The sequence below is a fragment of the Haliotis cracherodii genome, unplaced genomic scaffold (assembly GCF_022045235.1).
Source record: "Haliotis cracherodii isolate W230 unplaced genomic scaffold, xgHalCrac1.p SCAF_3, whole genome shotgun sequence".
Classification (NCBI taxonomy): domain Eukaryota; kingdom Metazoa; phylum Mollusca; class Gastropoda; order Lepetellida; family Haliotidae; genus Haliotis; species Haliotis cracherodii.
The window spans coordinates 24,685,173-24,713,071 of record NW_027266286.1 but is presented as its reverse complement, the minus strand read 5'-3'; the positions used below and the strand labels follow the sequence as shown (position 1 = coordinate 24,713,071).

At 41.3% G+C, this 27,899-nt stretch overlaps 1 protein-coding gene across 1 annotated transcript; it reads right to left on the bottom strand.

The window, feature by feature from the left end:
• Positions 1-263: 263 nt before the first annotated feature.
• LOC139473927 (pyrokinin-1 receptor-like) lies at positions 264-22,193 on the bottom strand. Its single transcript, XM_071256741.1, has 5 exons — positions 21,732-22,193; positions 18,402-19,408; positions 3,038-3,586; positions 2,493-2,618; positions 264-793 (listed from the first exon to the last, which is right to left on the bottom strand). Exons 2-5 carry the CDS (start codon positions 18,688-18,690, stop codon positions 309-311), a joined length of 1,449 nt encoding a protein of 482 aa, XP_071112842.1. The 5' UTR covers positions 18,691-19,408; positions 21,732-22,193; the 3' UTR covers positions 264-308.
• Positions 22,194-27,899: the final 5,706 nt, after the last annotated feature.

The following is a 27,899-nucleotide window of genomic DNA, read 5'->3' as shown; positions in this document are numbered from 1 at the left end:
AGACCGAAATCGGTCAATTACTTCTTTTTTTAAATCGTAAAATTTCGAACGTTTATCGTTAACTAAACATGTGAATTACGTAAGACGTTAACTGACTTTAACAAAATAATAACTACAACGACATGTAACGACATTTTTGGCGATGTCCACAATTCTTGTTCATGCTTACTTGATCTTACCTCTGATGCCGTATTGGCAAAGAGTTTTATCAAGAGAATCACATACCCAAACACCTGTCAGTTTCAGGTTAATTCCATTTATTTTCAGAATTACACACCAGTGCACATTCCGAGGATGTTGAATAATGTTCACAGCACGGTTCCATGTTTTAATAGCACACAGTTCAGCGACGAACGACTCACATCACAAAATCCGTTTTTCAGCAAAGCTGTTCTGCTAGGCGAATGATATCCATTTACAGACGTATCGCATGCAACACAGGAGTTCACATTTTTAGCGTAGTTGTAATCGGCATCGTTTATTTTTCTGTCAAAATTCTCGTCAATTAATCGTGTCTTCAACGTTTCTGGCACAATGCCGTTCGCCACCGGATGTAGCAAAGCATTATGATCATGGTATGCCGATTGAAGTCTATCACCGTCAGCGTTGACAACCACCATTGGTTGTTTGAGTGGCTTGTCCAGGTTGCCCTTGAACACACTGCTCGTATAGGAGGATGACCCTGCCTTGAAACAGCAGAAGCAGATTGTTTCCTTAAAGGCGCCTCTGTAACGTCGTGAGATGACGTTGTACAGGATAGGGTTGACGGTGGAGCTGACGAAGTACAAGACACCTGAAATAGACGGTATCTAGAATTAGAATGATGCTTCAGTTTTACGGTTGATGTAATAAAAGCAACGAGACCCTTTCCATGATCATTAAACATTATTTTTTAAAAAGTGAAAAATATATTAAATATTATTAACAATTGACCATATCGTTGAAGATCAGGCCTATAGGTACTTGCAGGTTAGGGACAAACTCCAGAATGATCATATCAAAGATTGACCATAACGTTGAAGATCAGGCCTATAAGTACTTGCAGGTTAGGGACAAGCTCCAGAATGATCATATCAAAGAACAGTTGAAAGCTGAATGTTCGCAATGAAGTTAAAGCCACAAATACCCGTCCTTTCGTATTTTTTGGGGGGGTTGCTGATTAGACAAAACAAGAGATTCAGTGTACTGACACCCTCAGTCGAAGAATCATTTGTCAGAAGATAGATCCCACCACCCTCGCTCTTCCCCTCAATCACTTATATTTACCAGTTATTATGGGAGGGCGTGTTTTGATTAACGCGTGGGCTCTTCACGATAGAATTGTATTCTGCACTTTTGCTCACATTTATTTGTCTGATGATCCTCTTGAAAAACATGTCAAGACTCATTATAAAAACAAGGCAGTTTTCATAAACAAGCCAAGAATGTGGGACATAATCTCAATGTAAATGATTAATTGGTGGTTCTGTACTGCTTGACAGAAATGAGTGTCAACCAAACGAAGTACATGTACTATGTCAAATCGGCCCAGACTCAGATTATCAAAGAGAGGCTAGCTGAACGACCACTGCATCGGGTTTATGTGCAGATAAGCAGTCTGGCCTGAAAAGTAAAACAGAAGGTTTTCTGTTTGCTGCTCAGGACCAGTCACTTCCCACTCGAAACTGTCAATGTGTGATTTTGCATCAAAATATAAGTAGGAAATGTAGATTATGCAATGTGTTAAATGAGACTGTCCAACCCATTGTCAGTGTATGCAGAGGGCGGCATGGAAAATGATAAATACATCATTCTTTGAAATAGGCCCGTATACAGCCTCAGACGTATCCAGGCCAACAAACCTGATCTTGTCATTTTTTGATGAAATCATTTATATTTTCGAATGTTCTGTCCCTTTTGATACTAATGTGATTGACAAGATTGAGGAAAAACATAGCCAATATGCGGGCATCGCTTTCGAAATGTCACGCTTGCATGCCAAGTACCAAGTTGTCCGACTCCCCATTGTTCTCGGTGCCTAAGGTTTGGTACCTCCCAATCTGTTTACTGACATTGGGAGAGTGCCCGGGTTTGGTTCCAGAAATACAACCCTTCTGGTAATCTGGATAATGCAGAAGGCCTCAGTGTTGGGGAGTTTTCCCATTCTCCGAAAAATTCTGGGTGGATTTAACTGGTTAGCGCTTCCTGGGAGAAGTCCCATTCGCTGTCTGGGCTGCGTGTAGAGGGGACAAGGGCCCTAAGCTGATGATGAGCCTAACCAGCTTGACTGTACCAGGATCACCCAAAGACTCTTTGCAACATTTTGTATATTAATCTGTCACTCGGGATGCGGTTGAACTAAAAGTTATAAGTATCTCCAGATCTGTGAACAATTGAACATTCAGTACTTTATCTGAATATACCTCTCTGTTAATGTGGTTCTAAAAACTGAATATTTCATAGATAAAGAATATTATACTTTTACACTCAACTGACATATGCTTTTATCTCACCTGATATATAAAAGAGCGTGCTCTGCACGTTCATCAGTAAAGGGGTCCATGTTGATACATACAGAACCATTAGCCTTTGTGCATGGAAGGGCGCCCAGCACAGGATGAAGGCTACTGTTACAGCAACTGAAGTGAAGACAAGCGTGTCATATTCATGTGAAACTTGGTATACACATTGTGGTTATTCATAAAAGGTTGTTTGTTTGTTGTTGTTTTGCTGTTTAACGCCGATCTCAGCAGTACTCCAGCTATATGATGGCGGTCTGTAAATAATTGATTATTGATATGAGTATCGATCCATGCATTTGGGATACGATGACATGGATCAACCAAGTCAGCGAGTCTGAGCACCCGATCTCGATAGTCGCCTCTTACGACAGGCATAGTCGCCTTTATAAAAGGTAGCATATTACATATAATGTGTAGGTGGTAGTTTGAGAAGTTACAGTTCAAGTATACAATGAACCATTAGCAATAATCATTTTTTTTGACAAACCCCATCTTTCTAAAGCAAATCCAAAATATTTTGGTAAGGTGACACGTACCTAACATACGAATCACGACTCTCTTCGATTGGGATGGGGGTTTGGTTTTGCCGCTACTACATTTAATCTCATCCGACGGTCCTCGTCCGAGGTGTGACTTCCTGAGCGCGATGCCAATGAGGATGTAAAGGCAGATAATGACGGCGACTGGGGTGACGAAGAACAAGAAGGTGGAGATCTGGAACATGTACGTCATTCGTCCCCGCCACTCCGTCCGGATGTTGCAGATGAGGGATTCTGGGATAGGTTCGTGGGTGACGGGGTGGTGCAGCTCGTGAAACACGCGGGTGTGGATGGAGAAGGGGAGGGCCACGAGGATGGAGACGACCCAGATGGAGATGATGATCCGGAGACACCGGGACAGACCCGCCATACGGTGTGCCTGAAGAGGACGACATATGGCCACGTAGCGCTCCACGGTGAAGGCTGTGATTGTCAGAACCGACGCATATGACGTCATCTCCATGACAGAGTGACGTAGAATACAAAAGGCTGCTCCAAATCTCCACGGATACGACTCCCATATGGCGTACAACTCCGGCGGTAAGCCTGCAATGAAAGCAGAAATATACAGTTTCAAATTAAAGCATTATGTATGTGGCTTAACATGCTCGTTATGCATAAACTGGATGTTTCTATTGAGACAATATAATTATTGTCACCACATGAAGATCCGGGTTAGAACTGGTTTTCAGCAACGCATATTTTCGTAAGAGGCGACTAACGGGATCAGTTAGTCAGACTCGCTGGCTTGGCTGAGGCATGTCATCGTATCCCCATTGCGAGGCCGATGTCTATGTTATATGACTGGATATTCTGGCCCAGATTCGATTATGTGCAGACCACCGTCATATGGATAGAATGTTGTTCAGTGCTGCATTTAACAACAAACAAACAAATATTGCAACTGTTTTCAAATCATTCCGGTCTGGAAAAACAACAGGCATTTAATAACATAACCATCGGATCAAATTTGAAAGAGAATTAAACTTGAACAGAATAGGATACTTAGAGCAATATTTGCAACCATTTGACTTATTGGAGTGAATGAAATTAGCGACGGTTTGAACAGTTTTTCAGTTATATCAGGGCGTGTCAGCTCAGTGTGGGAAGATAGCCCGAAGTGATGCAAGTCTCAGACGTGAAACCCACGAGCTGACAATCCCAGTAATATAATCAGTGCGAACCGGCATTCGATCATGGAATTCTAGCGTGCCCAAGGAACGCAGCTTACATTATTGCCTGCTTGAACTATTGTCATAATATCAACTTTTGCCTCTATTTCCTTGTTTTGCCTGTTTTCCAACATAAAAATATCTTCACCCGATATGATTCCTTATGTTGAAAATAATTGGTTGCCACTGCACGGACATTGTCAAGTCCGACCAAATATACATGTACATTGTACCTCAGTACCTGTTGTTCTAATATGAATAGACATGAGCTGGAATGTTCTTAACAGTGAACAACAAGCAATTAACCCTGGTGATAATTTGTTTGGTTGCTTCCGCCAAATCAAAGCGTGCGTACAGACATATCTCGGTAGTTTGGCTAACCTCTGTTCTCGACTCAGAACGTGTTGGTATGTTTGGACAGCCGGCAGGTTAATACGATTCTCTGTCAAACGTTATGAAGCCTTTAGAGGTCAAGGACAAGGTATGGGTAATTTGGTCAAATGTTTCCGGTTCAAATAAAGTGGATTTATATGCACTTATGAATCTCAGTCATTTGGAATAGGATGTGTTAGCTATAGCTTCTGCCGCTGAGCAATTGTTCCGCTTTAGTAACACTATCTACTCCAATCACGAAGGAGGAAAAGGAAACACCATCAAATTGACCCAACATTAAAGTCAATAGTCCAGCTGCTCTGATTTGCCCCCTAGTGTTCAATGGGTAAATTGAACTGTACTGTTGGAAGTAAAAATGCTGCGTGTCGTGTTCTGCAGTGGAACGAATACCCATGTCGGCAATAAAATTGCATGTGTGCTGAAAGTCATGTTTGAGTTTTATGTCGTAAATCATCTCCTTGCCATATTTTCAAATTGCAAGTAGGTGATAACGGTTATGGCCGCATATAATGAGTTAGCATATGCCCATAACTTCTGTTGCTGTGTTATATAAGGTGGTTGTAGAGAACCCCAAGTTACGTGAAATACCGAGAGTTGTTTGTGCTGCAGTCAGCAGTATTCTACCTGTATCACGGTGCCCTTTATAAAATCTTGTCTTGGTCGGGTAAACCATTGGTTATAGCATGAGCAATATACAGTGGTTGAGTTAGACATTTTGACCGTTCGATTCTCCTTTGTCGTGAGAAACACTGGACTGCACCAAGGGACAAAAATGTCAGGGTCGATATAGACCATTACATAAATGGCCGGGCAAAAAAAGTATACACTTAAAAATTGGATTTGACAAAAATATTACAAACTTTATCAAACGTCACAAGGCTGGCCTGATGTGAGAAACACATACATACGATGCATGACATATCATCCGTGATACCTGTATCAAATACATCACTTACCATTTCTTGTTTGTTTCATTTATAGCAACCATCAAACAAGTGGGTACTTTCTTTTGATCGGCAGTGTATTTCAGATAACGTGTATCTGGAATGAAGGTCCCTAATTTACCGAGTTTATACACTATCAGTTCCAATGACCCACCTTTCTGGTTCTATTGGTTCTTACTATAGTAATGACATCCTCCACCGCCCACTTGTCAGTAGTAATAATGGTACCTTTCTGTATCAATCAATGAAAGAGCCTATCTGTATGATAGGGCTTTCATGATCTTCACACAGAAGGAAGGATCGTTATAGAGGTTGATCACTGTCAGATGTAGATATTTTCTATGCACTGTGACAGTTTTCATGGACATCTAGAAGTTGGATTGAAACATGACAAGGAGTATGATGGATATACAAACAACAACATTTCAGGGCCACTTCTTTGCCCCCGCATAAGGCGAATGTCAGGGAAATATAACACTATACATAGTTACGTTTTAACTTTAAGCAGTCATTCTTTAGACGTTTAAAAACTATAGTATGGAGATCTAGAAAACTATTCAGAGAATTTGTCAAACTAAATATATATAAAGCAATATAGAGAATTTCTCTGAATAGTTTTCTATCTCATACTATAGTTTTTAAACGTTTAAATAATGACTGCTGAAAGTAAAAACGTAAGTATGTGGCGGTCAGGTGAGTGATGAGTGGACGAAGGAGACGTCTATTCAGCTGAAACTCGGTTGGCGTCAGTCGTATCTAATTATGAATGGAGATTAGTTTATTCACCAAGAAATGGACACTGAAGGTCTAAGATTTGTGTCTGTTCGCCATGTTGGGATCTGATGGTAGTTAGTCCGAATCCCAGGCTCGTATCGTCAAAGTCCTTAGTCTTTGAGCACCATATCAGCTTGTAATTAAAATGGTGGAAATGTAAGACCTGCGACCCAAGACTCATCTTTGGTCACAAACCGCAGAACAGAATGAACTCGATCTTTGAAAGGCATTTAGAAGTGATACACATAAGGAAGAGAATTTATGGATGTCAACTTCTTTATTATGAGGAACACAACGTTTCGGGGTATTTTTACTCCTTCGTCAGGTGAATGAATGCCAAGAGGCGGAGAGCATATGTATGTACATGTAAGGACAACAAAAGATAACAAAAGGTAGAAACTAACAAGGGAGGCCAACAGATGATTAGCGCTGATAGGCGATTAGCAACAGACATGGAAACCAACACTTAGAGCTGACAGTATGGAAGCCAGTACTCATATATAGATAAGTAAAAGGTAATGGGCACTTGGCGAACGGGAGGCCGGGGGTAATTAGCACTGATGGATGAAAGAATGGACATAGAATGAGTGAGTGAGTGAGTTTGGTTTTACTCCACTTTTAGCAATATTCCAGCAATATCACGGCGGGGGACAACAGAAATGGGCATCACACATTGTACCCATGTCGGGATTTGAACCCGGGTCTTCGGCGTGACGAGCGAACGCTTTAACCACTAGGCTACCCGACCGCCCCTGACATAGAATGAACTGGGTCTGCTTCGAAATGAGGTAAATTATCACGAGAGATGAGGAACCTGGAGTGTTTCTGATCAGGAGTCCGAAGCCCTGGAACATAACGTGCTGAAACCTTTGTCATGCCTATTCAGCATGTTCTCATTGGAGATGCCTTCTGTATTGTGTTAGTTAGGCGCAGAACTCTCGTTCATGTGTCTAAATATGTTCCATGATCGATTAATCATTAGCTTGACTCTAACACTTTGTTTCATAAATAAACAATCATCTGTTGATAATGCAGAATTTGTTTCAAATTATTTGAAAGAAAAAATAAGTTTGATCTGGGCGTCATATTGTCTCTGTTCACATCGATCATTGTTCATGATATTCTTCGTTTTTTTCTAAATATAACAGTTATTCTTTATTACTATTTAAATATTAATTTGTTTCTGCTGAAATTATTATACAATAACAATTTCTTATTCTTGTAATACACATGGAAATGCGAACATCATTATCCCAAAGCATCCCACGGAACTTTTGAAATATTTCATTAAATGCCTGGAATAGATTGTATTCCGCTTGCCATTTTCTCCCCCGTAACGCCTCACGTTTATAAATAGGTCTCCTTTGTATCCGTAATAGTTCTGGTAAAAGTTGCCTTAAGTATTATCTGCAGGCACATGCTCTTATGTCAGAGAAATTCAATTTTCTGCTCGAAATCCAATGAACAAGTAACGGCATGAGCGATAGCTGCCTGTATGTCCTAATCCTTTGTCCGTTAGAGGGAAATCTTATAAGCTAGCCTAACCTTTACAAGAAAACTAGGTATCCTCGACGTAACGGGCCTTGCTCTATAAATCATGCCCTTCACGCCATGTCAGGAGCATTCAAAAGCTATTCATCCCAGAAAATATGAAGCTGATAAAATATCAAATTGGCGTTATAAGTTTTATGCTCTTCAAATAAATGAATAACTGCCAACTGACTGACAATGTGCTAACGCTTAGCAAAAATATTTACACAGAGAAATATAAATGGGGTTATCTTTATACGTCTTCTGACTCATTTGATTAGGTAACATCGAACTTGTAATTCTGAAAGGATCTTTTAATTTTCCTAGGTGTTATTAACGTACCAGAATATGCAATCGATTTTACAAAATAAAATTCAGTGAAGATGAAACTTTGAAAGGTCAATCATATTGAGCTTTTTCGGTTTTATGACAGATTCTGCCTTTGTTTTCGGAAATCTGTGACCTGTGACAACATATCCCATACCTCATTGGATTCGGAATGGATCTGACGTCATATCAATTAAAATCATCATCTGCATGGCATGCATGTAGGTGTGATTATTTCAATATTTCATTGATATTACATTCATTGACTAAATGATTTCGCCGTGAATCAATCATACACAAAATGTCATTTTTCGTAACGTGTATGACTGAAAAGAGCATATAGTTTGTAAACTTGGTAACCATGTATCATTGATACCATTAATATATCACATTATTTATTAAATGTAATTTGTCAGGAATTTTCCAAATCCTCATTTCCCAAAATAAACCGAAACCACCCACCAAATGCATTAAGTACGACATCAGCTAAAGGTCAAACGTGAACACGGTCGCCGCTGTCAAGTATCGATAAGGAATTATTAAGAAAGTAATGCAATTTCCTGCCTACAAAGTAACGGTGTTTTGCCTTGTCCTCGAGAAAGTGAACGACACTCCAACAAGGCCAAATTGATAGTTGGTGACATCGAAATTGCTTACCAATCACTCGCCCTCAGAGTAAGGGTTGGTGGTAGACAGTATATTGACGGCCGCACCTCTGTATTGATGCAGCTTGTCTTACTCAACTATGAAGTGGTATCTGAATATGACCTTGACCTTGCTAAAGTCATATAAGTATTGGAATATACGACTTGCGAGTGGATGATTTTGTCAATAAGCCCAATAATTCTTTTATTATTATTCCCAAATGTTGACATTCTTTCTATCCGTCTAAAGCACCGCCGTGCTCTGGAATTGTTCCTTGAGGTGCCTGAATCATATGATCTTAGGTTCGAATACCACATGTGGCTGGAGTTGCTTCTTGAGGTGCCTGAATCATATGATCTTAGGTTCGAATACCAAATGTGGCTGGAGTTTCTTCTTGAGGTGCCTGAATCATATGATCTTAGGTTCGAATACCAAATGTGGCTGGAGTTGCTTCCTTGAGGTGCCTGAATCATATGATCTTAGGTTCGAATACCAAATGTGGCTGGAGTTGCTTCCTTGAGATGCCTGAATCATATGATCTTAGGTTCGAATACCAAATGTGGCTGGAGTTGCTTCTTGAGGTGCCTGAATCATATGATCTTAGGTTCGAATACCAAATGTGGCCTGACTTGCATTTGCATGTGTTTATGACGGGAAACCCCGTTGGGCCACCTTCTCATCCGTTACTAATTGATAGTGATTCATAAACACATGCTAATGATACAGTCGGAATCGTGCACTGTTTCTTATGTTTATGGAAAAGGGGTTTATGTTTAGGTTTGTCAGCAACATACCCGTGCTCGTGAGTTTCACCAAAATGTTTTAATGATAAACGTCTGAGGCCTGCCATACTTAGGGCTTTCAAACTGAGACGCCGTGACATAACTGAAATACATTTCAAGGCGGCGTTGACCAAACTCAGTCACACACTCTGGTAGGAACCATGAGTGAGTGAAGGTTATTAAACGCATCGCGGCGTGTAGATAATCGAATCTGGACAAGACAAGTTGGTGCTGACTACATTCCCCCCGGTTCCCCAATCTAATCAGATGTGTCGATGTGACCGTACATAAAAGAATGTAACGTCACGCCGTAGTAACAAACCTGACCTCGTGAGCTTATTTCATGCCATGTAACGGTTCTTGACACGTTGAAAGCGCTGCCTAGTTGAATCCACTCAGAACTTTTCGGAGAATGTGAAGTCTCCCCAACACTGCAGTCTTCGGCATTACCCAGATTGTCAGAAGGGCTGTGTTCCTAGTATCAAACCCGGGTATTTTCCCAATGTCAGTCAACAGATCGGGAAGTACCAAACCTGAGGCACCGAGAACAATGGGGAGTCGGACAACTTGGTACTTGGGATGCAAGCGTGACATTTCGAAAGCGAGGTCCGCATGTTTGCCATGTTTTTCCTGAATCTAAGTGTCTAGAGGGACAGAACATTCAATAATATAGATGATTTCATTGGATTTATCAAAAACGACAAGATCAGGTTTGTTGGCCTGGATAGATCTGAGGGTGTATACGGGAATATTCCAAAGAATCAATGTTGTACTCATATTCCGTGACGCCGTCTACATATTCTGGCTCGTACCATGGATGGACCTCTGGGTCAAAACCACCAAAGCATGGCGAAGACAGTAATAAAATGATCAAGCCACTCGATCATGTCACTGCTGTGGTTGTGCCTAAGCTGGGCATCCACTGACAATGTGTTGGACAGTCTCATTAAATTCATTGCATAATCTACACTTCGATGTAAAACACGTTGTTATCAATGCCTACGGGCATTAGGTCTGATGGTTTTACTATCCAACACCTATCGGGTACACTTTCTGGGTGAACAGAGGCACATTTTGAATTTAGTCATTTGCCCAGAGTGACACCACATTTTTGACACTTGTGTCGGGTGTATGTATGTGTTTGTGTTTCCACCATCTGGTCATCGACCATGGGATAAGTGACTTCTTTTGAGACACCCCTTTCCAAATCCAACAGAAATGTCTTCATAAAGCGGAGTCGATGGTACGATTCTGTTTCATCAGCATGTGTTAATGAAGTGCTATCAAATTGTTATGATACCAGGTTTTCGCAAAAAGGTGAGCGTATCCTGCCCCACCGATGGCACCCGCCACTAACACATGCAAAGGCAGGTCAATTGGTACAAATAAATACGTGAAGATACTGTATTAGTCAAACTAGGGAATTGCATCGGACATCTTTTTTTGTCACTGATGCCTCAAAGTTGTAAATGTCCTCCACATGTCTTCCATAAAATGTTTTGAAAGCTTTGCTGAGGCCTTGAATGTTGTAACCTTGATCAAACAACTTCTGAGTAAAAACCTGTAAACATTGTTCTATGGTTTTGAGTCGATTTCGAGTGTAAGATAATATTCCCAAGGCAATGGAGTTAACTGACTGTAAAAGGCTAGCTTCCACCCTTGCCGAACTAGGTTTGAAATTCGTGGCTCGACCACCAGTGGCGATTACAAGTTATGTCCCTCCTGTGTCCCTCTGTATCTGAAACCGCCTCTCATATCACTCGCATCTGCTTCCAACAAAATGGCGGCGCCTAGGCAAGGCGATCTGACTGATAATCAAGGTCTTGTTTGTAATAAAATGGATCTTACCTCACGAAGTACATAAAATCACTTGAGCACCTTGATTGAAAACCTGAAAAGATTTGGAAATCATCTGCCCACGCCCAGTTAACGGTACACATGCTCTGCAAATTCTGCAATCGACCGAAATCTGCACGGCAGTCGCCATGTTGTTTATGAGCCGAAAGTCCATTTCGTTCCGCGATTTTGATTAGACTATGCATAGACTCGTATTCCAGCCAAAATATAACCCAATATTCCAGCCAAGTTCGACAAGGGTGGAAACTGAGTTGTTATAGTCAGTTAACTGCCTCGCCTTGGGAAGATGGTGTAAGACGAGACCTGTAACGAGTGACAGGTGTGACGTGAGATAATATCTTTGGGATAAAAGTGCAATCATGTATGACCAGGTTGAGTATGCCGTGGAACGTTGTAATCTTCACATGATCTGCATTTGTGAGAACATAAGAGAACGATAATATCCATAGTTAGCAAACAAAATAAAGATTATGAATGACTTCAACGAGGACTACCCATTGCCCCAAACCTCCCCCTTTAAGCATTGTCATGGATACTTAAACGCACTGTATCACCTATATGGTTAGTGAGATCGTAATTTCGTCTTAACGTCGAATGGATAGTTTTTATATTGGACGGAGGAAAGCCCAAGATGAGTAATGTCTAAGATGCTTACCACTTTGGTAAACCAAGACCACCGGTTCCTGGCACACTAAAGGGATGCAATGCTGAACAGCGAATTATATCGAACTGGGTCACCCACTACTCCAAAGTAGAGTATATCAGACAGAAATAAACACCAACATGCATAACCATCACTGAATGGACAATAACATCTTGTGTTGCAGATGGGTGATTCATGGAAATGGACATATATTTCTTTGTATGTGGAGACGATGAAAGAGAGAAATGAATACCGCATGTGTCTACCTTGTAGATCATATCCTTACCAATGAGTTCCCACATAGAGCTGTAGGAAATATCGTCTTACTCCTCCAGGTAATTGGGCATGATTGACTCATGTCTGTATGAGAGCAATCGTCTAAATCCCAATTATCCCCGTAATGAAAGCACGGTGTGTGTTGCTGGTAGTGCCTTTGGTGTAACGCTTTTTATAGACTCCAAAGACCATATACCTAACACACGACTCATATAAGTACACTAGGAAACGGTTCAGAGATTTACTGCTAACTGGTAATAGGTGCAGAACGTAATATAAAATTTCACCATATGCTTTTAACAGGGTCATGTGGATAACATTACAGATCATTATATGAATATGTCTTCAATAACGAGTAGGTTAGATTAAAGGAATGTGCGTAATAAGTTTATCACGGTTTAGTTTTAGCTCTTTGAACATCTTCAATAATCATCATCTACGGAAACATAATGTCCCGAGAGCTGAAACTTAAAAAGGTTATTATTTTAATTGAAATAACATTTCAATGATGTAATATGATAAGGCATCGTCTTCTAAGAATCAGAACAATGCTCAGGAGGTGATACTTTGGTTGGCGGAGTTCCGATTCTCATTCCAATTTAAATTAAGAATTAAGCGTTCTATTTAAATTGAATAGAGAATCTTAATTTGAAGACTATCACATTGACCGGGCTAAAGCTATTTGTAAAGGACAATGATTATTGGTTTCTTTTAGGCACCATCAACCGCAAGATGTTGTGGACATTAAAATGCTTATAAACCAAATGCAGTGATACATTACATGAATGTTTTAGGGCCGCTACGGGTAACTCGGGTAATCGGGTCGGTTGGGTACTGAGAAGGACCCGGGTACTCACAGGACTACCCGAACCCGTGGTTAGTCATGTGATATATTGTTTAATGACAAAAATGTATTTGGTTACACTTCAAGTCACTGATGTTCGCATTTCTTTCTGACTATGCACCATTCCTTCTGACATATATGTCATCTTCCGTGTATGCATGACCAGATCGTTTTAAACGTGTATCTTAATACATTTTGTCAAGGGCAGAGATTTGCACCTATCTCTTGAGACATACTGCAGTGGGTACCCGGGTAGGGTCGGGTAATAGGGGATGGGTATCAGGGTAGTAAATTTGGACTCGTCCAAGCCCTAGAATGTTTGTTACCATCTCCGAAGTATAAGAATATAACAATACGATCATGCTGTCTTCGTACTCCAGACAGACAACGTTACACAATCAAGTAAGAGCCGCACCTTCCCAACTCGATTCCTAAAGATTTCACAACATCGTAACACACAGTTTACTTGAAATGTAAGGTGAGCTTCAGTGCCTTGGCGGCGCTATATTCTTTACCTTTCGTTGAGTGAGTAGGTTTAGTTTTACGCCGTTTAGGGCAATATTCTTGCACTATCAAGGCGGGGCACTTCAGAAATGGGCTTTACATATGTACACATCGAACATTCGGCATGACGAGCGACCGCTTCAACCACAAGGCTACCCCACCGCCCCTGAGTTGGGATTTACGTGCATTCTTCAAACTATTGCATATTCCCCTCATGCCACAACGTAGATAGTTTGGGATAACTGACAGCAATGTTATTTTTGTCTTAAGCCACACATGTTGTGAACAGGATAAGGCACAACTGATAGGTTATGACTGGCATTTGAAAGGAGTGGTGAGGCAAAGGAAGTCTTGTTCGTGAGACTCTCGTTTCGAGGACATTCACTCCCGAACAGCTCCTCTTCCAAAGAATTCTGTACTGTACTGTACCGGGTACCGCCACACTATTCAAACCGCATGCAAGGAATGTGCTTTGAAGTTTAAAAACTGGTTGTAACAGAATCACTTAGTTTCAACCCTGTCTAACCCTAATGTCAGTGGAATCACTGGTTTGGCAAGAAAATGGTATCTCCTTCGAAGAGCGCGCAAGAAATACATCAGTTGGTATTAATCAAAACCACTGGCCCATGAACAAGATCATCCTATGAATACAAGTTATGTTCTGACCGGTAGCTATGGTCCATTTACATTTGCATTGCATTTCTAACAGAGCGTTTTCCTGACACAGAACAAATTAGCGAGAATATTAGTTTTGCTACACGCTTACAACGTTATCATATTTACATCTGGATATGTCTAGTAATAATATGGCAAGACGTTTTTGTTAACATAGCGAAAGCAATATCTCCCACGGGGCGGTATTGGATGATAAATGACTGTCAGTTCTTTCCATCGAAACTGCAAAAATCTGTGTCAGCAAATCGACTCAGCAGGCCAAATTTTCGGTTAACTGTATTTATTCGCAATATATTTTTTGTTTGTTTGTTGTTTAACGCTGCACTCAGCAATATTGCAACTATATGACGGCGGTCTGTAAGTCCAGTCTGGACCCGACAATCAAGTGATTGAGCATCGATTTTGTAATCTGCTTCACAGCACGACTTTAACTGCGTTTGTATTACATAGTGTATCGATTAATGTTTTTTTTACATTTGAGTAATCTCTCAATGTGATATAAAAAAGCAGTGATAGATTTCTTAACGCATTGGATTACTTGCCTAACAACTAACTCGTACACCGATCTCACTGGAAATCATACATTAAGAAACCAACCGATACAAATTTGATCTTTTATCAATACTCAGGTTGACAACTTGTTTCAGGAAACCATCAAGGTACAATTTTCCCTTTTCGACATGATGGCAATCACACAGCAATCACAGTTATTATAACTGTTGTGTATAATCGTTTCTCGTCTTGCGTTACAAATTGGTCTGCCTTCCATCTGCAAATATGGCTGTCGGAGAGGAAATTACTCATTGCAACGATTGACAGAAGGGCTTCACATGATAGGTTTATCGGTTAAGAAACGCTTTTTAATCAAATATTGAACCATTTCCACATTTGCATGTATTTGTTATTGTCGGAAAATGCTGAAAATCATTAAGCTTGCAACGTGTCTTTTATTCTCACATATTTTGATAATCTGTATGAACATATGGTAATCTGTATGAACATATGATAATCTGTATGAACATAATGGACGCTTTGTGTGATATTCTAGCCACACCTTAGTGTGGAAAACAAAGTGAGTTTCACATATTGGACCTATGCTCGGATTTTCAACCCATTTCTTCGGCGTGACGACCCAACACATAAACCGATTGGCTACCAAACCACACAGTTTGTGTTATATTACGTATCATATCTGATAGCTGTACGAACGTGACACATACATACCATTTGTTTAATGTTTGATACTACACGTCCAGGTCATCATTTATCGATCACGTCGTTCCTTGTGCTTAAACATATTCATCATCTTCAGCTCAATGAAAGTTTTTTTTATTGATGACCTCAGAATTGTTTTCATGTAACAGTTTCGTGACTTTGTCCTTCATTTGAGACACGGGTATATTGAAGGATAAAATAAGTACTGTGCTCCAATGTCTGGAATGGAATGTTGCGACCTTCTGTAGCGTAACCATGACCTTCCTTTGAACCATGCCCACCGGTTCACTTAAGGTGTTTGTATACAGTGACAAAACTCGTTAGTCTGGACCCTCGTTAATACGGAATCCATACTTTCTGGTACTTTGGTATCCATTTCGCCAAGCCGTTTCTTCCAAATTTGAGACGGATAAAAAATAGATTTCTCACCAAGAAGTGTATGTACACGTATCACGAAAGGACTCCAGAACCAATCTCCATTCAACATTTCTCAACCAAAAAGTTTGCAGTACTCAAATGTGAAGCCAACTGAGTAGGACCAAGAGGGTCACATCGTGCTGAGACATGTATTAACATCTCGGCACCAATATCTGGAGACATGGAATCCCAGAAACATTAGTCGCGTCACGTGGCACTCCGTCTGATCCCCATGCTTCGTTTAACCCTGAGCCGTCTCGGATCTAAGTCTGTGGGATTGATGGCTCTTCTCGATACCAAGCAGCACGGAGACCCATGGCTTAGACTTCTCATCAATGCATGCTCCCGAAACTACGATTTATTCATTAAGAATACCCCTGCTAGACCTACGATGAAAGTGAATTTCATAAAGTAGAGCTATCCAGTTCAGAAGTCCAATCGTGAGGAGGGAAAGATTAGCGAGCGTCGGTGTAAACAAAGCGGCAAAGGAAGGAGATGTCCCGACGCTATTCGTTAGTCATTGGCGACGGTGAAATAACATGAAATACGAGTTGTAGTTGTCTTTATCCAATAACGCCAGGATAAACAAGTCTTTAAAAGAAGAGACAAGAAGTATTTAAGGCAACATAAACAACTTTCAGAATCACCAGTGCATTTAGAGAGGATGTTTAATTTCGCAACAACTTGCAACCTCTGCAGCTTAAGGCCCACGCTGCTTAAATCATGCGCATATGCTGGAAAGGGCTAATCTCTTCCTATTCGGAGTGTGTGCGCGTTTGCGTTTGTGTTTGTGTTTGTGTGTGTGTGTGTGTGTGTGTGTGTGTGCGCGCGTGTGCGTGTGTGAGTGAGGGGCGGGGACTTTTAAGTTTGTATGCAGACTGATTATTTGTTCAGCTATAGCTGCCAAACCAGAAACAGTTTAACTTAATAACTTAATACTGTAAGCTGGGTTCGAATCCCGGTTCGCCCCGATTATGTTTCTAGGTTTGTCAGCACCATAACGGTGCTCGTGGGTTTCACTGAAGTGGTAAACGTCTGAGACCTGCATCACTTCGGGCGTTCCTCCCACATTAAGCTGACACGCTGCGATAAAACTGGAATACTGTTAAAAGCGCGTTAAACCTAACTCACTCACTCACTAATACTGTAAGCCTGTACATTTGAAAAGCTGACTCATCGCAACAGTATTTTTGTGCCAGACAATTTTTTTTTCAACAATCTGAAGCATAATTTTTTCGGGAGTTTTGGGGGACAGAATATCAAAAGGTCAGTCACTAATGTCTTGTGGTGTGGAAAAGTAAATGAACAGAAAGAAACCCGGATATAATATTCTAAAAAAGAAATTGCTATGAAGTTACCTTCAGCCATGATGGAGATTTGCGACAAAAAACATGAGGCCACAGAACTTACAGCCATTGATTACGATATCGAAGATCAACTCAATGAGGTCACACTAGTGGATGCTTGAGCCGTTGGTTGTGGCATTTATTACAAATTCACGGCAATATCGATAGTCACCGATAATAACCTTCAGTACACGTTCAATAGAGATACAGACTATCGGTACCCCCTGTTCTTGGCGTGATTTTATTACAATGGATAAAGAGACCCAGTTGATCAGCTTTATACTAAACAGCCGGGAAAAAGAACAAAATATATACATCCATGTTTGAGGGTGGCTAATGCAAAACAAGCTACAAATTGTGATTCGATGGTGATGTATTGGATACAGGTATCACGTGTTTTGGAACTTACGTTTTCATTGTAACGTTTTGAATTTTGCAATTTTTGGTCAAATCCAATTGTCAAGGGTACACTTTCATATACCCGGCATTTCATACCAAAATAACTGGTATGTTAATATTTTCGTACAGTATCTAGACGTGCCATTTATTGTGTCGCACACGTCCAACTTTGTGTTATAAATTTGTGTCTAGCTACACTGGTATCAATCTCATTAAAATGAGATCTTTGACACCGATACGCTACCTCTACACGAAATTCGGAGGGCGCTTCCATGGGAGGTTGCGTCAAGTGACCTTTCTAATCAGGCAGTTAACACCTTTCTGAAACTTTGACTGACACAATCAAATTGCGAATGTGGAGTTTTGTTTGTTTGTTTGTTTGTGTAACACCGAACTCAATGGCCACTGATTAACATAACGAGAATCGATCCTCGCAATTGGGATACGATGACATGCATCAACCAAACCTGGCGAGCCTGACCACCCGTTAGTCACCACCTATGACAAGCATGGACTGCTGAAGAAAAATTCAAACCAGGATCTTCACGGAAGGTGATTATGAAGTCATTGCTTTGAATCACGTAAAAGAGCAGGAAAAAATGTAAACAGCTAACTCACCAAACAGCAGCAGCAGAAGGTCTGACACAGCCAGGCTGAAGAGGTAGTAGTTCGTCGTCGTCTGCATGTAGGAGTTACGGGCGATGACGATGCACGTGCAGACGTTGCCGATGGTGCCAGAGATGAAGATGAGGCTGTAGATGATGGTGAGGAGGACGCCGGCTGTGCTGCCCATGTTTTTCGAGCCAAGGTTGGTGAGGATATAGTCTTGGAGGGAGAAGTTATTGACAACGACGTCACTGACGTTGCTGAAGTTGAGCACAACGGACACACTACCGATCACAGACATCGTAAATACTCTTTAAAATGTGAACACGTTAAGTATCTATCTGAATTGGCTTCCTAGAAAAAAGATTTACACGCCAGTGGAGATACACAATTCTACTGCACAAATTACCTTGGTTTATTGCTTGGTGTGACATCGGGGTTATTACAGCTGTATATCACAGTTAACCATGGGATAACTGATCGCAAACTAAAGCCACGGTGTCATCCAATCCTGAGACCAATAATAGCTCACAGCTATTATATGTCGACACAAATGGAATTCTCATTAACACAAACCGGCTTCTTAAAGATGTCCGTCCTCGAGTGCACCTTTAAACTGCCAATACAAGATTGTATTCAACCGAGGCTTGATATCATTTTGCCCAAATGATCATTATTCTGCTTTCATTGGCCACGACTGACGCGCAAACCTCTCTGTTCTTGAGACAAGTCATAGAAGATCAGCATAAGAGACAAGAACTGATTTTGTACACACATTTTCCATTTGGTTGAGGGCCACATCCGTCACTGAATGTCTCAAACTTGTCGTCGGTAGGCTCAACTCTCCTTACTTACAGACAGGCTGCGGTAGACGGAGAAATTAGACAATTCTTCAAGACGCTATGGCCCAACAGCTCTTCATTGTGAAGGAACCAGTGCTGAGAAAGTAGGCAGCGTGAAGTTGTATGCCTACGTCAGCACTTTGCGTTTGTGTTGTAAGTAACGTCTGTTGTTGACAACTGCAAATGAAACACATTTTCGTGGAGCACTTAGCTAGTTCAGTAGAACGAGTACCAGTTTTTACACAAGAATGTTAATTTATGCAGTTCTAAATAGATGTTTAAGGGAGATACATTAACTACAAAGACTGATCACAGTCCCTATGGTAGACAGCTCTTCGAGTAGCAATTGCGTTAAGTGGGGATGAATAATATAGTATGTTATTTATTGTAAACCACTCTGAAGACGCAAAGCTACCCCAATAACAAAATATATTCGTTTTAAGACCATTGTTTTAAGCTTAAAATACTATACAAAATCTCTGAAGAAAGCCATTTCCTATTTTACGACGAGTTTAATACGAATTTACACCAAGCGGAAATTGTGGATTGAAACTTGGATGTCACAATATCTTTTGTTAAGTCAATACCGGTAATGCTTTTTATAGTGAGTGTCTGTTTTGACAAAGAAATCACTATATAAACTCAAATGAGATATCACAGCGTAAAAAACATCAGTGCATACAGATCCTTTTTTCATTCCAGACAATGCCTTGAGAAAGATACCTCGGTACACTTCAAAAGACCAAAGAGACAGCATCAATAGTCAATGATGATTATGTTTGGCCATAAGAATGTACAGCTCATATGCGACTGGGTAGTTCAGCGGCTACTTTGCTTCCCTCGTCAAATGTGTAAAATGCATGCTGACCATTTCTAGTTTCTTTTGGTTGATGTCGCTTGAATTTGATAATTTGATATAACTTCATTCATACGATGACATGCATCAACCAAGTCCACGAGCCTGACCACCCGATCCCGTTAGTCACCTCTTACGAGAAGCATAGTCGCCTTTTATGGCAAGCATGGGTTGCTGAAGACATAATCTACCCCGGATCTTCACAGGTCTAGTAACATCAGAACCACTGTTAAGAATGATACTTTTGTGGGATGTGAGCATGAAGTGATTTCTGCGTAGTACAGCTTATTTAAATCTTAAAAAAATATGGAACGTATAACTTTCGATGCAAGTGATAAGGAAACACTACAATGGGAGACAAGGTAGACACCTTGATAGTGTAAGGCAATATTTAGACACCATGGAAAATTTACAAGTCGCGAGAATACTGGTCCAGCTAGTTCACACTGTTAGCTTATCCTGAATGATTGATAACCAAGACAGACAACATTTTTCACTCACAAACTCACACACAAATTTCGTTTCCGAGTATAAGAGTTTAATCTTAGTGAGTTGAGTGAGTATGGGTTTACGCTCCTTATACCATTGCCACAGCCTTATAAGAACTAATTTCATCAGGAATTGGCGTCATTGATTGTACCCATACGGGGAATGAAAACAAAAGCCCACTTGCTCAAAGCGATCTTACTGCTAAAGAATGTGAGTTACGATCATCGTACAGCTAAGGTCGCTTTGTGCCAGTGCGCCTTTGTGCTGCGTCTTTGCGCTACGCTAAGTTTTTGTCAAAATATATGAGTTAACGTCTTAACGCTAAGATCGCCTTGTGAAGCGGGGCCCTGGTCTTCGGTTCCAACCACAAGGCTATTCCACCTCCCCTAAATCAATAATTACAAGAGATGAATAATTTGCTGACACAAAATATAATGAAATTGTGATTAGAATATATATCAACCCTTTGAGCGTGTTAATTCACCTCTCGCATCATTCAAAAAGTCATAGCCAGAGAATAATCAGTCTCGAATATCTGCCGAAATAGATTCCATAGGGCGTTTAGGCAAAATAGGGATGAACATTATATGAATAAAGGTTATTTTTGAACCCAAGAGCTCGATGGGTAAGCATGTCCTTCTTACCGATATCATCCGCCACTCTCACAGTTTCATTAAAAAGTAAGTTTGATTTTGTTTAGCAATACCACTGCCATATGGCCATGGCTATTTAAACAATCGAGTCTTGATCACACAATCTAGTGATTGATGTGATTATTCATCCATGCCGTTGATTGGTTGGTTTGGTTGTTGTTTTACACCGCACTCAGCAATATTCCAGCTATATCACGGCGGTCTGGACCAGACAATCCAGTGATTGACATCATGAACATCGACCCACGCAATTAGGATCGATGACATGCATCAACCAAGTCAGCGAGCCTAACCACCCGATCCCGTTAGTAGTCTATTACGACTAGCATAGTCGCCTTTCGGCAAGCATGGGTTACTAAAGACCTATTCTACCCCGGATCTTCATGGTTCCCATGCCGTTTAACAACAACGCCACTTTATAAACCAATCCATCGTATGTCGTATAATACCATATAAGTAAACTAACAATAATTAATAAAGATTGGAAGCACAAACACCATACCATTCCAATGGGCGTAATCCTGATTATTTCCAATTTGGTATTAAGTGTCCTTGAACATTTTTTCTCAACCAACAAATCACAGGTGAAGCAAACTGAACATTGCACTTAATCATTGTACTTTTTACATTAAAGCACTGGTAAAATGTACACGTGAAACCGTCAACACATCGTCACAGGTCTTGGTCGGGGGGCTGGTTGTAGCATAGTCCCTTTGGCGTTTCCTAACGCTTAGGCTACTCCATTCCAACTGAATAAGCTTCACGAAATGGCCGGAGAAAGCGTGCTGTTGTACTGGAGACTTGGTACACTAACTCTTCCAACCGTAGTGCTGGACGTAATGAGGTGCACCGCTGACGCTGAGATAGCTCAGCGACTGCCAGGTCTGTTGCAGAGTGATGGTTGATAGGCAAGATACCAGCGCCTGCTACACGTTATACGTTAGCGCAGTCCAATATGACGCAAGTTGACGATGGAGGTAGAGTGTGGGCTGATCGTAATGTTTTCGCGTGTTGACAATATTGAAAATTAAGTGCCTACTGTTGTACTTATTTTTGGCCACTGAATTACCGTTTGAAATCATTTTTTACACAACTTCTGATTGTATTGGTTGTATTAGTATTTGCTTGTTATGTCGGGTTAGAGTGAGTGAGTACAATTTAACGTCACATCAGCAGTATTTCAGCCATAACGTGACGAATGTTGGGTTAGATACTCTGTGGGGAGTCTATGTGCTTATGCCTTTAGAACAGTTGTTACTAATCATCTTTGTGTGTATGTGTTAACTTGTAGATGACAATAGTTTATCAGCGGGTGAGGCTAATGAAATACTTAAGATGTAATACACTGCTTGGCGGTGAGTGAAAGGGTCAGTCGATGGTGATGTAATTGATAGGTGTGTGAAAGTTCTGTTTTGGACCTTACCTTTGCAGGGTTTCGGCCTAGCTACGTTTTGATAACGTTTGTAATTGTTTGGTCACACTTGGTTTCAAGTGTACGCTCTCTTTTGCCTGACCATCTTCCTGAGCCAAGCGCGTCCACAAGTTTGTATTGAAGTCTAATGGAACCTAGACCTTCAAATAGGCGCGTTGACACTGTTGCCTGTAGGTTGGTTGGCTGGTTTGTTGTTTAACGCCGCACTCAGCAATATTCCAGCTATATGATGGCGGTCTGTAAATAATCGAGTCTGCACCAGACAATCCAGTGATTAATATCATAAGCATCGATCCACGCAATTGGGATCAATGACATGCATCAACCAAGTCAGCGAGCCTGACCACCCGATCCCGTTAGTCGCCTTTTACGACAAACATAGTCACCTTTTACGGCAAGCATGGGTTGCTGAAGGCCTATTCTACCCCGGATCTTCACGGGCCTTGTTGTTTAACGCCGCACTCAACAATATTCCAGCTGTATAACGGTGGCCTGAAAGTAGTCGAGTCTGGAGCAGACAATCCAGTGACTGACATGATGAGCATCGATCCACACAAATAAGCTGCTATGATATGTTGTAATCAACCAAGTCAGCGAACCTGTCCCGATACACTGAGTCGCCTCATAAAACAAGCATAAGCTGATGGGGACTGATCTTTTTATCCAGAACCTCCAGATAGCGACAATATATGTCAGTTTACAAATACCAACTGCTCTTCATGTCTTTTGCAAACATACCTTATTTGAAGTTGTAATGAAAATGTGTTAATCATGACAAATGCCAAAGACACTTCATACACATATATGTTAATTGGGATTCTAGAACAGAAAATGCCCCAGAATTCAGTACTGCTAAATTATTGATCGGTTGGTCACAATGAGTCCCGAATATGAATAATACACAAACTGTAATCTGGGAAATGATCGACAGTGACATCGCGGTGCTCTGCGACAAATACTATCCATATGTTAATCAGTGCGTACTACATGTGGCTTGAGGAACGCCCCACGCTTGTGACGATGACTCATAATCAGCTGGGGGGCACGGGTGGCCCAGTCGTCTAAGGCGCCGCGATTCGCTGTGCAGAGTTGCATCCCTTGGGCACGTCAGAAACCTATGATTGTGGATTCGAATCCCGGTTCGCCCCGATTATGTTTCTAGGTTTGTCAGCACCATATCCGTGCTCGTGGGTTTCACTGAAGTGGTAAACGTCTTAGACCTGCATCACTTCAGGCTTTCCTCCCACAATAAGCTGACACGCCGTGATATAACTGGAATACTGTTAAAAGCGGCGTTAAACCCAACTCACTCACTCACTCACTCATAATCAGCTAAATCACACACGGTAACCAACTTTTCCTTGTTGTCCCATACACAGTGAAATGTCGTTGATTCGATCCCTGGCCGCGTTATACCAAAATACCTTATAAAATGGTACTTGTTGTTACCCTGCCTGACGCTCGACATTAAAGGGATAACACATTGAATGGTCGGCTCACAGTGAGTATACTGTGTCTGAGTTGAGAATCCATGTTAAAACTGCGGCATGCCATCTTAGTAGGCTAGCACCATTAAACCACCGAGATAAACCCAGACTACAAGGTGACACACACACACGCATGTCACTGTATACGTGCAATATTCTTCAATGCGATGGTAAACCCTATTCACCTCAATTCACAATACACTGATGATGTATATAGTTGCTTACACTTTTGACCACGGGTTTGTCTGACATCAGAGGAACAAATACATGTAACACTGCCGACGACGCAGATTGCAATAGGTTCTTCCGAAACATTTTACACATCAATTGGTACACTGGTTCTGATAAACAAACCCTTAATAAGAAACGTATTGGACAGTTCCATGATACATACCTTTCCAAGTAGGCTCACGGCTGACCAGACATCCTAATCATCATAAGACCTCTATTCAGACAACGCTTGTGTTCATCCTTATTGTAAGGATATATTGCAGCGAGAAACACCGTTTGAAAACTGAGATAAGCAGGGGTTATTGCTTTGCGTCTGGGTCGAATACCACTAGACAAAGGATGGTAGTTAGATGTCAATATTTCTATGGGTTAGCGCTTACAGGAGCTAAGAGTACACGTGAGTGGATTTGCTAAACATCAATATGATATGTATTTATTTCTATCGATCTGTTTACCCCAGAAAATAGAACATGTCCTTCATATATTTATGAGATATTCGTCGTGCTCCTCTTTACTGTTTACTTTCTCATTACATGGATACTGAAAGTAAACGTGAGTTGAATTGCTAAACATCAATATGATATGTATTTATTTTTATCGATCTGTTTATCCCAGAAAATAGAACACGTCCTTCATTTTAAAGAGAAATTCGGCGTGCTTCTGTTTACTGATTACTCTCTCATTACTGGGATAAGCCATACACATATATAAACAAATATCAGTTGTATACGTACAATAACATATTGTTTTAGTGTGGAATCTTATAAAACTGTTGGTTGGTTGGTTGGAATGTTGTTTAACGCCGCACTCAGCAATATTCCAGCTATATGACGGCGGTCTGTAAATAATCGAGTCTGGACCGGACAATCCAGTGATTGATGTCATGAGCATCGATCTACGCAATTGGGATCGATGACATGTATCAACCAAGTCAGCGAGCCTGACCACCCGATCCCCTTAGTCGCCTTTTACGACAAGCATAGTCGCCTTTTACGGCAAGCATTGGTTGGAAGACCAATAGTACCCCGGATCTTCACGGGTCTATAAAACTGTTAATAACTCGTGAAGTAGTATTGTGTACATGGGGATTGAGATGAAATTATGCTTTCCGACTATGATTAGTACTTGAAGGGATGAACAAAAATGTTGGTATTCCATCTATGTCACGGCGGCCTATAAATATTCGAGTCTGCATCAGACAATCCAGTATCAGAGCCATATCGTGACCAGTGCAAGTTAAACATAATGATTAATAATATCAGTCCTGCCGACAACGGACAGGATAATAACCAAATCATCACAGATTTGTGTGAACAACGAACCACACCATCGGGATACGGTGACCGGGATCAACCGAGACTGACCAAATAATCCAGTAACTCACCAGCATTAGCTGCTTGCGACCAATTCCAGCCCGGAATTCCAATTATGGAAGAACATGCATAACATCCCACGTTGGGAATCAAACAGAGGTATCGGCGAAACGAACTGACACTTTAACCACTGTACTATCCCACCGCCACTTAACTTCATTTAGCTTGTGATACGTAAGAGCCAAAATCTTCCAAAGACATCTTCAGTTGCATATAGGACCGCCTCCGTGATCCAGTGGATGGAGCATCGGCCCGGAGAACGGATGGTCGTGAGTTCAATCCCCAGCTGCGTGAAACCAAAAGACTTTAAACGATGGTACTTGTTGTTACCCTGACTGGCGCTCGACGTTAAGGGGGTAGAACAAGGACTGGTCGGCTCGGTGTCAGTTTACTGTGTCTGAGTGGGATATTCATGTTAAACTGCGGCATGGTATCTCAGTATGCTAGCACTACAAAATTGGCTTGTTTAAGATAAGTTAAAACATACCTTGAAAAGCCGAACACAGAATTGATAACCCGGTGATACGAAAAAAAATATTTTAGATGCATTAACGTAGAATGCTCCTGTTTTTATTTCTTATTTTATAAAGTGTAACGTACATAACAAGCCCGATGTGATATTGACAAGGTCAGACGTTAATAAGAGTCGGATGTGTCGAACCCAGGATAAATTGAACTATATCTCTTGTCGACCCGTGAAGATCCGGGATAGGCTAGGTCTTCAGCAACCCATGCTTGCCGTTAAAAAAGCTACTATCCTTGTCGTAGGAAGCGACTAACGGGATCAGGTGGTCAGGCTCACTTACTATGCTGATACATGTCATCGTATCCCAATTGCATGGATCGATGCTCATGATGTAAATCACTGGATTGTCTGGTCCAGACTCGATTATTAACAGACGGCCGTCATATAGCTGGAATATTGCCGTGTGCAGCGTTAAACAACAAATAAACAAACACAATTTCTCTTGTCCCCAGGAGTTCGAGACAACGGATTCGCCTAAACATGAATTCTCACAATACCTTCAGCTATCATTTCCAAAGCCATTCAAAAATGGGCAGTCGGGTAGCCTAGAGGTTAAAGCGTTCACTCGTCACGCCGAACACCCGGGTTCGATTCCCGACATGGGTACAACGTGTGAAGCCCATTTCTTCTGTCCCCCGCCGTGATATTACTGGAATATTGCTAAAAGCGGCGTAAAACCATACTCACTCACTCCCATTCAAAAATTCCCGACAAGTGTAGCGTGTGACATAGCGTTCATTCTATCACCAGGTCCAATTTCCCTCTCCATTGATCTCGGTAACACCATCTTCACACGCATCATCTGGGGAGGACATAATGAAGAGGTCGTACAGAGAGTGGCAGCACTATGTTTGCTTCTTTATTGGGATATAAAGCAGCCATCTATTGATATGTAGGGCTGCTGCCAGATCATGTTTGATCATATCACTTTAATTGTGTATACAATAAACACTATTCCCAAGGTTAAACCTGCAAATAGTGTGTTTGGTGGAAGTTTACTGTTCATGCGTTGCCGTGTTTTTATTGATATCTTCTTAGTTTTTGGCAGGCTTCCGTGATGTTCTTCAAGGTGTACGAACTCTGAAGCGTCTTAGTTTGTAAACAAGTATTTTAGGATAGTGGAGCATGTCCAATATCAGTGTGTAGATAACTAAAACAACATGTTGTGACTGAAAATGTATCATATGATCATTATTGTGCTCTCAGCGCAACCACTACTCAATAGCATGCTTTCATATCATGTACGAGTGTTATCGCTAACGCTCTCTCACTGTCTGTGTACCCCTCTCTACCTTCTCTCGGCTTCTAGTTCCACCGTAGCATCACCCTGCCCAGCTTTCCTCACTATTAACCCTCTATTTCCCCCGCTACATCACCCTGCCCAGCTTTCCCCTCTATTAATCCTCTATTTCCCCCACTACATCACCCTGCCTAGCTGTCCCCTCTATTAATCCTCTATTTCCCCCGCTACATCACCCTGCCCAGCTTTCCCCTCTACCAACCCTCTATTTCCCCCGCTACATCACCCTGCCCAGCTTTCCCCTCTACCAACCCTCTATTTCCCCCACTACATCACCCTGCCTAGCTTTCCCCTCTATTAATCCTCTATTTCCCCCGCTAC